Here is a 14593-nt window from a genome sequence, read left to right as displayed (position 1 = left end):
GCCTTTATTATTCTGCGTGATTCCTTAAAGTTACTGGATATCCGTCCAGCGTTATTAATTTAATTTCAAGTAAGTTCATTAATTGTATTATATGAACTATCCTTATACTTCTTGATATTTGCTTTTTATACAACACAAATAATCTAACCTCTTTGTTAAAAATCAAAATGTGGCAATGCAGCATCGGATGTTGTGCATTTATGGTATATCTTATATACCATAAGCTCATTCTTTCATTTCTTTGTGCGCTAGTGAATTGCACCCCACCTGAAATGCTAACATGTCAAACGAAATGATCTCGACGTAATCTATAATCTCTGTCAGTGATGTTTGCGAAGATCAGCCACTCTCTGGACTAGTCGACGTGCAGAATTGGTGCTGAGACTGAGATTTCATCACTATATCAGTATATTTTATCTCGCAAGCCGCAATCTTGGTATTTTTAGAACTGCTGTAAACGATGTCAATGCAGCAGTGTTAATATACTTTTGAATAATTCTTGTCCAGATTGTCAACGACATTACGAGAGCACTAAAATACATACTGTGATAGAAAGGCCGGGCGCTTTTCCGTTTTGCTGACGTTGAGTATAGAGACCCATAGTAAGGTATATAAAACACCTTGCTACATAATATTTTATTTCAAATTGTAATACAGATGGTCAAAATTTACAGATAAGGAATGAAAATTCAAGTATCCTTAGTTTGATTTCACTATTATATACTCTTTACGATGCATCTCTACAATTCGACCTTCGCCGCTGCCATTTTGCTTGTTGAGTACGTTTAAACGTGATGTTTTTGTTGTTTGTTGCAGAGGCTGGTGATGCTGAAATCGTTGCTGAATACGTGAAAAAGATGTCCCCAATATACCCAAGTACCGAAGAAAGAATCAAATTTGTATCGCAGACTGTTGAAAGTTCTCTGGCATCTGATAGTGGAAAAAGTAGTTCTGTTCCTGTGTTTAAAGATGTAACGCCACATGTAGTTTTATTCTTATGTTTAACACAAATTACTATTTCATTCTTCATTATGAACGAGATACGGTGATATATTCATATGTAGTTGCTGTTGGGCATTTGCATAGTCTGTACAATTTGAAAAGTCTATTTTAAACAGAGAGAGAAAAAAGAAAACGAAAATCATGACAACTGCATATTTAGCAAATCAAAATATAGTAACAGAAAGAAACATTAACTGATTTTGTCAAATTTAACATTCATTGTAACATTTCAATTCTCTAAGATGCGTTTCATCATTCTAACATCTTAATTCTTCTAAGATACGTTTCAAAAGAGACTATTCATGGCTTGTTTCGAGATGTTTTGGTGACATCATTGAAAATTAACCACTCACAGCTTCATGTTGCTATGGTCATAACACATGTTTCTGTAACTTAAAAAGGACATGGATTTCTCGGAATAGTAGGAAACTGAACTCAAATCAGCCTGCTCACTAAAGTTTTTAAGAAAAGAAGTTGTATAGGAAAGATGAGGTAATGAGGATCACCCAAGTTTCTCACAAACTTCATCCAGAGGCTTGTCTTCTGCCGCTTACTGTTCTCTGGCCACAATAGCATTAAACACTGTAGTTAACAACGTTATTCTGTCAACGGAGGAAAGTTATTGATGATAGTTTTTCAGTAATGTGCTGCACCATATTTACGGTTTCCTCTCAATTAAGTTTTGTCTAGCACCTTTATTGCTTCGCATTTTGATACTGTGCTTTATTTATGCATAAAATATACAATTTTTTGGAAGTCTCTGTTTGGGGTAGTGGAAATTACAATAATCTCACCAATAAAAGTTTCTTTATTGTAGTTTTCAAATGAATATATTTCTGAGAATTAAAACGAGACAAATTCTTAATTTGTTTCAAGAACATTAACGTTGTATAATACGAGGATAATTCGGAAAGTTACCTCCATTTGGCTGTAAGTAAATGCTCGCATAGATACACTTTTATTCAGTATAGCTAATCCATATTTTTCAACATGGTCGCCATGTAAATTCATGTACTTGTCATAGCGTTTCACCAACTTAGAAATACCTTCTGTATACAAGTCGTCTAGCCGGGAATTTAACCAACCTGCCACCGCATTTTGAAGATCTTCAGCAATCTGTCAGCAAAGCGCTGTGCCCCATGCGCCAAGTCACTTCTTCATGTGAGTGAACGGATGATAATTAGAAGAAACAAAGCCCAATCTGTACCGGGGATTATCAAACACGTCCCATTTGAATTGGCACAAGAGGATTTGTGTTCGCTGAACATGTGAAGGTGAAAGTTTCATGAATATCTACCCTTCCTTTTTTTGGAAAATCTGATATTCTGACATACAATGTCGTCACTCATAATGTTTGGGCCATATACAGCATACAATTTGCGATGAATATCTGCAGCTGACAGACTGTTTTGCCTCAAAAAACTTATCACTCCTTGTACCTCGCATTTGGCGACATTTTCTGTGGCAGGACACATTGTGTGACGTTATAATCAGCACACGCACGCCAGTACAGTGCTCTCACTAGCATAGGTGAAAGCTTACTTAATCGCAGATTGCGTGATACAACAACGGTGGCGCTCCGTCCACTTATACTAGCGTCACTCTACAATTGCGGTTACTTTCTGAATGAATCTCGTATAATAAGGTGAATGGTCATCCCTCTAGTTAAAAAGAATGCTATTATTATTGAACCCAATTAACAGAGGGTGTGGAAAATGAGGATCAATATAGTTGTACTTTGTGTGCGTGTGTGTAGCTACCTTTTGATAAATCTGAATTCTTTCTTACGCACATACAAGACAAAAGAAGGTTCCTAGTACAGTATGCAATAATCAATACAATAAAACCTGCCTTCAATGGACCCTTTATTAAACGGAAAACTGTCTTAAAGGGAAATATTTCATGGTCCCATGGATTTTGGAGTAAAAGACATGTAAAAGTCCTTTCATTAAGCGGAAACTGTGTTATGCGGACAACGGAAAGCAAAATAAACCTTTAACGGAAAATTCTGAGTTTCAGACTACATCGTTTAGAAATTTTTTAAACATCCTGTGAGAGGGTAAACATATACTGTCTGCGATAAATACTTCGTTCTTTTGCTAAATTTTTATGGGCAGTGTTGCTTCGTCAATCACTACTGATATTCAGCTCCCACAATTTTTCGCTAGTCCTACGTAGCATGTCAGCTGTCAGTCTTCTTTGTAGGCGTACTTCTGTTCCGCTAGTGTAGCAACTAGCGACAGCCAACACAAATGAGAAGAAAACTGACAAAACAAAGTTCTGGAAAAAAAGGAATTGAGGTAAAGCAGAAGTTATATATCTCCAACACGTGTCGTGAAAACAAGGAGGAAAGAGTTCAGAGGACTTTCAAAATTCCAGAGAAAGCTTTTCTGTGTCCTGAAGTATACCGCAGCCAAGTAGTAGCAATGTATGCAAAAAATCCTGCTTGACTATTGGGAAAAATAAAGGAAAGTGTGCACAGCATATTTTGTGTTTATTTTAAGTTTTTTGGGGGGGTATTAATCCGTAGAAGAAAAGTACTGTAATTGAAGAAGTTGCATACATCAATATATTTTCTCATTATGTCCGTTATAAGAATATATATTTTTTTAACGGAAAGGTCTATCTCCATTAAGCGGAAACTTGTCTTTAACGGAAATTTTTGCGAGTCCCGCTCGATTCCGATGAAGACAGGTTTCACTGTATTACATTTGATTGTTTCTCTTTCATACCAGATTTTCATAAGATGGTTACCCCCGTTTCCCCTAAATGAATATCCACTTATACTGTCAGCTATACAAATAAATATTATATGCATATCTATATGTTCACATTGACTACAATACATGTATATTGTATTAAAGAACCGAATCCAGGTAGTCCTTTTTAGGAGAAAACATGCTGCATGCAATATAAGAATTATAAATAAAAATACTGTGTGCCATTACCCAAAATAACATTAGACGAGTCTGTTGTGATAAAAATATATATATATATATATATATATATATATTGTAGACCTGTAACTGTAGAAAAACAATACTGTAGTCTTGTAAAATTTTATACATATTTTATAATTTGTTCCAATAAATTTAATTTTTATTTTGAATTTTTAGGAAGTTTTATTTCTCTCTCAACAAATCTTTCATACAGATTGTATATAGAGCCTCAAGAAGAAAATGAATATATAACACGGAATTCAACATATGAATTTGAAAGAATTGTCGCGTTTGCCACTAACAAAAAAAAAAAAAAAAAAAGTTTAAAACAATTTAGATTGGGTCAATAGTGACAGAATAATTTCTTATTTTAATTTTGATACAGAAAGAAAACGCAAGGAATGAAGTTAAACTCAGTATACAATGGAAAGGGTGATATGAACAATGCTGTAACTAGGAGCCAAATTTTACAGCATGTCACAAAAACATCTCTTGTGTATATGTGAGAGATGTTGGAAGTATATTGCTGAATATGACATTATTTCATTTCAACCTCGGTTTGGCTACTAAAAAAAAGTAACAACGTTGTTCCTGTCAACCACTCAACTACGATATAAGAAACCAAATTTATTTCTCTCTCGTTTTGGAAGTTCGGTTTAGTAGGTAACACCACGAAGTTATTTTCTGCCAAGGGGATATGGACATCACTTAAAATAAATGTTATAAGATCGTTTGCTATTCCATAAAATTAGTAACGAACTTGTGTTATGTGTTTATGACTTCCAAACTATGGTAGCATTAAGTACGGAAGATTATAGAATTCTGTCCGTCTGTCGACAGATACCACAGCAAAAACTTTAAGAGGCAGGGATAAATGGATCCAAGGCCACAAGAGTAAGTTAAATTTCTACCCTTATCGTAGGCTTGCCACATTTTACGTTTTTCTGTAAGCTTTACGATTTCCTGGTGATTTTTACGTTATGCGTTATTAGCTCTTTCATGTCTAAGTGCTTAGCGCATGTCTCTTTGGCGTGGAAGACCCGGTTTGATTTTTCTGCAGGAGCTCATGTGGTTTGGATCCCACGTTAAGCTGTGGGTCCACGTCTTATATAGCCTCGTTGCTGAAAGGGACGCTAAACTGAAATCAGCTCAGTTATGCGTTATTTTCCCCGAAAAACGGATTTCTTCCGTGAAGAAATGATACTTCTGAACGCTTTTAAAATGTTCTTGTAAGTCAGTGAGAAAAAATAAAGGAACTGATCTCTCACACACTGTTAACAACTAAGCCCAACGATAGAGAAAAAATGCAATAGGTTGCGCTTTTGTCTCATATCTAGCCGGCACTCCAAATTTATGTTTGAGTAGTTTGGTTTTAGTACCGGTATCTATGCCTTCGCCTCGATCTGTCCCGATCATATCGCAGTTTCGATCGATCGTGATTTATTGATGTCAGGAACAAACGCTACTATGAACTAATAAAAATAGAACTCCAAAGGGTCTAGAATTTCGATATGTTCTGCAAGAATTTTTTGAACGTATGATTAAAAAAAGAATCTGGGGATGTTAAAGAGGTGCAAAGATTTAATTAAAATATAATTAAAAGGTAACAAAGATTTGTGTAATATAAACTTGGTTGGTTGGGTTTGAGTATAGCGTCCCTTTCAGCACTGAGGCTATATGAGACGACGACTTTCAGCTTAACATGAGATCTGAACCACATGAGCTCCCACCTTAAATTGTAATATACTATTTCGTGTTTCACGTGTTATAATTTTTAAATATGAAACTGCCCTGCTCCCAATTAAAATTGTTCTGCGTTACAATGGGAAGTCATATATGTGTTCGTTATACGTAAGTTCTGAATATCACAAATCTTCCTTTTCCTCTCTCAAAATCGTAAAATCTTCGTCTTTTCTCTAAAAAAAAAAAAAAAAAAATGTCAACCTTACCTTATTTCCCTATTGAAAGAGGCAGATGTAGATATCTACACTTCCTGTTTCGATATTTGAGTTTCATAGAGTAAAAACGATATAAGATATCGAGACTGAGGAATATTGACTCAGAGCTACAGCAACAGCCTCCATCTCATTCCATATTCCTCTGGTTCCGATTAGAATTCTGGATCCATATAGTTTGGAAGTTTACCGAAGTTTCAAGTTGAAACACGAAATTTATTTGTTTATATACTTATAATTTCCGTTATTCCACATTAGGCGATCCAATGCTTTTATCGCTGATTTAATTTAATGATTTGAAATATTCTTTATTGACCTTCATTGCAGTCAAGGATCCGAAATTTAACATTGTTCAGTTTGCTAACTTGTCCTAAGATTCTGAAATATAGTTTTCCCGTGAATTTGTAACTCAAAGAGCCAAAATGAAAACCATTTTTAGAACTTTGTTCATGTAATATAAATGATATGCAGCAAGTTGATCCAAATGAATGTCAATCAGATCCTCACCTTGTTCATAACAACTTTTAATACATATCTCAATGGAAAATATATTACGTCATACAATGAAATAATATTTCGTTAGCAGAAGCAGGGTAGAAATATTTACGTACCAATGAATAACTAACTAACTAACTAACTCTATGGCCTATGGAACCCGGAGGTTCAGTGCCGCGTTCACAAAAGCTCCCCACTGACTTCTATCCTTAGCTAATTGGAACCAATGAATAACGTTTGTTATTGAATAAAATGAAATTACAAACAAGGAAATTCGATTCCTAATGTTCAATTAATTACAGATTTAAATTCCTTCGTTTTCTTATTATTTTCTATTGTACACTTCACACTACAAGATGTTATTAAAATTACGCATATCACTCTTGTCACCCCATTGTTATACAAAACAATCTTTATTAACACAATATTTTATTTCTCCAGATGAGTACACAGAATATATATCAGAGTAACACTGAATAATTACCCGCCATACCAAAACATTGTTTTATGGCTTCTTGACAGTCATTGTATTCTTTCCATGGTCTGATCACATTCTGATCCATAAATGCAAGATATTTAACCAATTCTGAAATTACTTCCATTTTCCCCTGCAATACATCAGTAAAAGCTGCTTTAAATCTGTCAGATGAACATGACAATTTTTTACGTAAAGAAGAGCACTCAATTAACTGGTGACATTTTCCACAATTCCAGTCAGTATTACTAGATGCTGCTTTACTTGGAATTTGAGTACTGCAATTAGCACATTTGAAAATCGCGTTTTCACTACGGATGTGTGGATATAATGGCCAATCATGTCGACAAGGATCGCAATTACATACAAAAAAGTACTGCTGTTGTAAGTTTCTTTGACGATCGAATTTTGGATGTACAGCATAATGATAGCCATAATTATCTAATATTTCTTCATTGTTTTTAATTGTTCGAATAGCTCTTACAACAGCAATATCTCCGTGATTGTGTCTCACTACATTTGGGTCGCAAGAATGATTAATAAGACTTAATGTTGAATATGCTGCTGCACCAATTTCTAAGTTGCATGAATTTGCTGCGTCGTTTTTGTAAACTACAAGTTCAGATATCTCATGTGCATTACACGGCAAGTTTTGAAGATGTCGAAGAAGCAGACCACCAATGAACAACCGAAAACTGTCTAATTCTGTTGTTAGTATGTGTTCCTGAACAAAAAACTCCGTTTCATCCAAGCAAAGTAACAAGCATACAGCCATAAATGCACGTTTAAACAGATCAGACACTGTTCTTTTATCCGAATGGCCAATCAGATGGTATATTGTACGATAGTCGGATGAATTATAAACACCATTTTCATTAGTTCCTTCTATTGGTTTGGGATCCTGTTGTGGTGATTTATCAACACATTCACTCTTTAATCTGTTATGGAGATCTAGAAAGTACTTGCTACCAGAGAACGTGATTAAACGAAAACTTAGAAGTGCCATTTTCCCCATGTCCAATTGTACGAGAGTCTGGAGAACTTTACATTCCGTTGAGTGAGTGGTTTTACAGCACATTCCATAACACTGATCACTGCAAAACATAGCCTGAAATACAAGAAATATACATCTCAAATAATGCATTACTAAGATATTTACATAAAGCTTCCACACATTATTTGACTCTTTATTATGAAATATGTTTCGTTCATGAAATTCATTTTAAACTGTTGTAACTTGTTAATCCACAATATTTTCTATTTTGTAACTACTTATGTAGATAACGAAATTTGTATAATTTGGTTCACAAAAATGCAAAAAGTACTACTCGAAATCCATAATAAGATAATGGTAAACATGGTTATACTGATTTTGAAGCTCAAATACAATACAAGATCTTAGAATAACGACGTGATTTTAATTAGTGCATACAATGTACAGTGAACTACCGACTATCCGGCCAAGTTTTTTTTTTAAGTCCGTTATAAAATGATGAATATATTTTTTGAACGGTCTACTTTTACTGTCTTCATAAAAATGTGACTTTGCCAAAGAGAAGCAATCATTTATCAAAGACTTTTCAAAAGCTAAAAAATTGCAATTTTGGTTTTTATTTTAGGCCTACCTTTCCACATTTGCGTAATCATGCATAAACAATCAGTAAAATAAGTTTAAATCATTTTTTTAATAATTAGGCCTTCGTTTGACACTAATGTTTTATTTTAAAAGTGTATGTATTAGTACTATCATTTCATGTTTCCTACAATTAAGGTAAACTTATAACAATTATCTTAAGATGTGTACAATATGTTTATTCTTGGACTTCCATTTTCTTTGGTCAATTCTTAAAACATACAGTACAGTGCATAACAAATATCTCTAAAGTACTGGCCTGTATACTATGAGGTCTAAAAATATGAATAGTAACAGGTTTTAGTATAAACAGTGTGTTTTAAATCGTACATGTACAGTAGGAAGTGAATAATTATAGAAGTCCAGCCTGTTGGGCTTTTTTGTTATCCGGTCTGCCGTTCCGCCCATTAGGCTGGATAGTCGGAAGTCTACTGTACTACGGAAGTTCCTTCGTGGCTAAGCTGTTAGCGTACACACCTTTGGTGTTGGAGACCCGGGTTTGATGCCCGGCGGGAGTTCATGTGGTTTGGATTCCACATTAATCAGTAGATCGTCTCATATAGCCTCGCTGCTGAAAGCGACGTTAAACTCAAAATCAACTCAACTCTACTGTACTACATATATACTTATGATCATATGTGCATGCAAGTGTTTAATTTCTCCGTACATTTAAGCAAGTATTTTTTTCTAAATAAACAAAGAGAATGTTAAAAGAATGTCAGAGTGGTCCTAATAGAGCAACAAATACTAAAAAAGTTATGTTGGAATCGTTGACAACCGCTGTTTGAACTTCACAAAAACTCTCTAACAGACAAACGAGATTTACTTGTAAAGAGATTTGAAATGATATATGAACTTTAATGTCCAACAAATATAACAGAGATCAATATATTTTCCTTAGAGCCTTGCCTATATACAAAATATCAAAAGGAGGAAATATGAAATGGTGTAAAGATTTTATCATTTACCGTCTTGTCAGGTTTTTTCTTAACATGCTGTATAATACTGTAGTACCAAAACATCAATAGTAAGTAATGATTAATTACTACCATCACTATGGAGTAAAATCAACAGAGTTCTTATCAGAAAGATTTTTCCTTGTCTCGGAAATGTCAACAGACTGACAACAAATCAATTAGCTTATATACATATATTCTTGTTTATTCTGCGATACCAAATCGGATAGAACCCTAAGTATTATATTGGCTTTAATATAGCTTCCAGAAATATTGTTTCGATTCTTTACGAAACGTTTGAATACATTTGTTATACTACACAAAAATCTGCCATGCCTTTTGATAGAAACACTACAATCTACAACATAGATTTGCTAAATTATACGAAGAATATTTAAGTGCCAAATTAAACTTATAAGATTTCATTTTAGTACATTAATTATACTCGATATCAAATAGGTCTATATTAAGAATTTTCTGAAAATTAGAAGATATTAGCTCGTATTTCCTAAAACATTTCACTTACTAAGGAACAATTTCTGCAGGGAATCAACGTTCTACACCTCGTTAAACAGCTAAAACAATGTGTATAGTAGAAATCTGGTAGTAAGACGGACGCATAAGGTTTCTCAACGATTAGAACGTCACCTGAAAATAATCGACAGTAAAGTGTCAATATGAATCAAGAAAGATTTTCTCAAGAATGCAACAGATACTAATTCAACTTCTTGGCTTCGTCAATACATCTTTTACCTAATCATTCAGATTAATAACATTAATTATAATAATACCAGTTGCTTTATTTAAAAACTGAATTTGTCATCCTTCCAGTGGTGTTGTCAAGAACGAGAATACAAATTGGCTTCTATTGATTAGAATTTGAAACTTCATTATTATCTCCTTCTTCATTTAGCTTTAAATAACTTGGACAAGTAGTAATCCAAAGTTAAATATTTATATCTCTCCAATACAAGGGCGCCCATGTTGTGGTTTCCAGGGGGGGGCAAGTATAAGCGACATTTCAAATATAGTTTCAAATTTTGATGTAACTATTCTAAAATTTCTATTGGATTTTCGATATTCCGAAGTACAATTTCCTCTAGGGGGTGAGTGCCCCACCTTGCCCCTCCTGATGGGCGCCCTTGCTCCAATATAATGCGAAAGAAATATGGTTTCATTTGTAGACAAAATGTCGTTTAGAACATAGAATATTACTTTAACTGCAAACAAAAACTTATTTTTTCATAAAATTCATGGTTTCCATACTTAATCAAAAGAAATAAAAATACACACTTAAGGACGTATCTCAAAATATTTCACAGTGCTAATTCACATCCTTCTTGTACCTTATAAAGTTAATTCTACTTAGTAACACGTAAAAGGGGTGAAAGTGTGTTGGTACTTAAAATGAAATTATCATGTTTAGTTTCAGCTTCTGAGACACGTAAAAGTTGGCTAGTCTCTAGCGTATTACGAAATTAAATTAGCAGTAAACTTATGAACTACGATCGTATTTAACATACCTATAGTGCTTTCATCGATGTGATTCTTCCTAAAAAGGATTATTACATAGGCCATACTATTAGAATTGTGCTATCATCCCAGAAGATTACGTCGATATTAAAAAGTAGGTAATATTTAGTAAGAAATTATATTTCAGAGAACAAAAACACATTGTAAGATTGTCCCGCTCATTTCAAAGGGTAGTCTTCCTAACGAATACGAAACGTGTACTGTTTATATAAACCGAATATGCAAAAGTATCCAAAGGAGTTGCATTTCAACGATCTTTCCTAGCAGTTTCACAATTTTAAAATACTTGCAGATTTCAATTACCTTACACGCTGGTGATAAACAAATATCTCTGTTGTATTTCTGAGAGAAGTCCTGTCAATCTTTTATATTGACTTATATTATACAATATATTGTAAAATTAGGAAATGCTTCTTCATTAGTTAAGTCCACGTAAAATGTGGTGCTGGTAATAGCGGCTGGTGATACAGTAAAATTGCGGTTAAAAGTGTAATCGAAAATTTATGTTCGTGTACCTAATTTTTCACCAGTATTTTGTTGCTTCGTTTTTATCTTCAAAGGGCTATCTTTAAATAAGGCTCGTATCTTTGAATCACAAAAGGCTCAATTCGATGTCGGATTGCATCATATGCAATTTGTAAAGAAACTCTGAGAATATTTCTTTTCGAGATTCGCCCGTTTACTCACAATTTATAATTTCAGTGATTATTAATCTTTTTGCTCACTTATATGTTTGCACTTTCATTGTCTTCATTTGTCTACTACAGGGACAATTGACAGAGCTAAAGTAATGTTATACTTGCACTGAGAAAAATCCGTTATCTGGACAGCGGTATATTGTACAAATATACGGAATTCTTATGTTTATTACGGAAATCAGTACGGAACATACGTTATCCATGTGCTACATACTTCTCCCACTTGGATGTTACACCATGCCGTTGCTAAATGTATGGCATCTAACAGTCTTTGTGTATTACATGCATATATCTATGTTACATATGTCAGCTATATGTTACCTAAGTCCATTTGTATATGAGATCTTGACCGCCTATATGCAGTTCTTTCGTTCGTATGGAAAGTACATTTATTTGGAACACTTATACGGAAAGTACGTATAAAATATACTTTTTTCAGTTATACGTTTGCTGCACGTTAAGTCCAAAAACTACAGGATTTACAAACGTAACCTACGTTTCTACGTACGCTATATACGTTATTTTCCCTCAGTGTGATCTTTCAAGTTATAGTTAGTAAAACATGTATCAGTATGCAATCAGAAATATCAAGTAATTAAAAAGTTAACTTATAATGTTCTTCATTAGTTGTAATTCCAGTCGCTTACAGTTGTGCCCGTTCTTCAGGATAATGACCCCCTTCCCCCCAAAATTGCTATTTATTTCTAAATTATATTGTGAATCATTGATGCTCTAAAGACTACTACTACTAAAGACTTTTAAAGACTAGAATAATACTAAAGTTATTAAGACTCTTCCGTAAGCTTATCTTCACTATTTTTAATATTTTACTGAATAACTTAAAGATAATGAGAAAGTGAGTCAGGTAGTACCTACGAAAAGATATTATATGTGCCAATAATTTTTTTCAAGATCTATAAATTTTGATGCCCAAAATTATGTCATAGATTATATACTCAAATTTTTGCTCTATAAGAAAAGGTTTGGAAACAGTTTTTAGTTGATGGAAATAGCACTTTGTAGACACTACCTGGCTCACTTACTATATTTTCGATATTTTTCATTGTCTTTAAAATTATTCACTAATTTTAAAAATATGGAAGTGAGCAAGGGCGCCGATTTCTCTGTAATTTTGAGGAGGGGCATTCAGATGCGTGTTTGGTTGCAGACAAGGGTCTAAGAAAGCATATATGAGGATTTTAAGACAAATTAAATTCAAATTATGCCAAATACTGTATATCCATAAAAAAATTTCATAACAATATATATAATAATAAAAAAATACATATTCATAAAATATATGGGGATCACATGAGCATTGGGAGGCCGAGGTGCGGTCCCCCCAGAATCGGCGCCCTTGGGAGTGAGCTTAGCGAAGAGGCTTAACATCTAATATATTTTACTTACCTGGCTCTATGGGCCTAGTAGCTACAATACAGCGTCCAACGGTTTCATTTTGATGTAATTCAATACAGTCTGATGCACAAGGAACTTTTGCATTTATTCCATAGCTAAGGCTAGGCAAACTCGCTCTTCTCTTGTTTAATATACATGAAGAATTATCACTAATTGCTTGTGCTTCCTCGTTATTAATCTCACAGCTTCTTAACACATTACTAAGCTCCATTTCCAAACAACGTTTCTTTTCTTCAGGAAGGGAAGCTTGTGGCAAAGACTGCAAAGCGTCATTGGTAGTTATTTTAGCTTCATCAAAACGTAATAATTTATGCAAACATCGTGCTTTCCTCTCTAATAGTTTGTACTTCAATTTTGCAGGGTAGCCATATTGGATAGCTCTTTCAATATCTGTCAGACACTCACTATAGTGCTTCATAGAAAACAAAACTGCTGATCTATTTGCAAAAGCTAACGACAACTCGTCACTTTTTCCTTCTTGTGTTTGGATATCAATTTTTACTGGATGTGGGGAAACAGCCAAACTTTTTGTATAAAAATACAATGCTTTTTCATCGTTTTTCTTTTGATACTCCTGATTGCCAAGACTTCGTAAATTTGAAGCCTCCACACTTGATTTTTGATCTACATTCTTAATATTGAAGGATTTTAAATTTGGTACATCTTTGATTAATTCTAACACAAAGTGAACACGTTCTTCATCATTTACAAGTTTAGAGAAGCTAGTCGATATTTCTTCTATATCCTTCATTTGCTGCAAGGTGCTGCAAAATTCTTGAAATATTTGTTCGAAATTTTTGTTGCTCATATTAGCCAAATATTAATAGTGAGACGATCAAATTTAATCACTCATGTCTGCAATAAAAGTATGTACACATGAATATCTTAAATTAAATATCTTATACACACATATATGCTCATACATGAAAAACAATCAACATAACTTTACCATTGTGCTTGATAGTGGCTGGCATCAGGCCCGTACTGGCTCCAAAATTGTAATCGATCTAATTGCATTAAAGAGGGCGTACCACCAAAAAGATATTTAGAAAAGCATAATTTCCGTCAAAAACAAATGTTTTGGGAGCACTGTTTGACTTCAACTAACTTTAATTATCCTCTATTTTTACTATTCTTGTTTTAAAAAATTAATTCAATTCCAAAAATGTTTACTCGACATTTCAGAAAATTACACATTACATACATTACAGACTCTTAGCAAACAACGTATGGATTCAGAAAAACTTATGGATATTTTCATACTTACAGAGTAGAGTATGGCAAAAATCTCAGGAATGATAATTTCTACATTATCACATAACAAACACGCAATACATATCTGATAGAAAACTGCTAGAAATTTATACAGAACTGATATTTTAAACACTTTTTTGCATATTAAATTACAACTAAAATAAATTATAAAATTGATATATTTCTACATTTGCAATTACCAGGTAGAATATATTCCTTCTAAATATATTCCTTTTT

The 14593-nt window shown here is 33.6% G+C and overlaps 2 protein-coding genes across 2 annotated transcripts in view; one reads left to right on the top strand and one right to left on the bottom strand.

Moving 5' to 3' along the window:
• LOC145662893 (snake venom 5'-nucleotidase-like) overlaps positions 1-3986 on the top strand; it is a 141123-nt gene extending 137137 nt beyond the window's left edge. The window contains exon 9 of the mRNA XM_081728869.1: positions 817-3986. Within this exon, the coding sequence (XP_081584995.1) occupies positions 817-1049 (233 nt within the window). The 3' untranslated portion in view covers positions 1050-3986. The remainder of the gene's footprint in view (positions 1-816) is intronic.
• Positions 3987-6619: 2633 nt separating this feature from the next.
• The window catches only part of Smyd4-4 (SET and MYND domain containing, class 4, member 4), a 29729-nt gene continuing 21755 nt past the window's right edge, over positions 6620-14593 (bottom strand). The window contains exons 2-4 of the mRNA XM_081728868.1: positions 13094-13957; positions 9982-10103; positions 6620-7974 (exon numbers count right to left, since the gene is read on the bottom strand). Of these exons, the coding sequence (XP_081584994.1) occupies positions 6853-7974; positions 9982-10103; positions 13094-13910 (2061 nt within the window). The 5' untranslated portion in view covers positions 13911-13957 and the 3' untranslated portion in view covers positions 6620-6852. The remainder of the gene's footprint in view (positions 7975-9981; positions 10104-13093; positions 13958-14593) is intronic.

This window comes from Thermobia domestica, chromosome 10, assembly GCF_964235325.1.
Source record: "Thermobia domestica chromosome 10, izTheDome1.hap1.1, whole genome shotgun sequence".
Classification (NCBI taxonomy): domain Eukaryota; kingdom Metazoa; phylum Arthropoda; class Insecta; order Zygentoma; family Lepismatidae; genus Thermobia; species Thermobia domestica.
The sequence above is the reverse complement of the archived record's forward strand: the minus strand, read 5'-3'. Positions and strand labels throughout refer to the sequence as shown.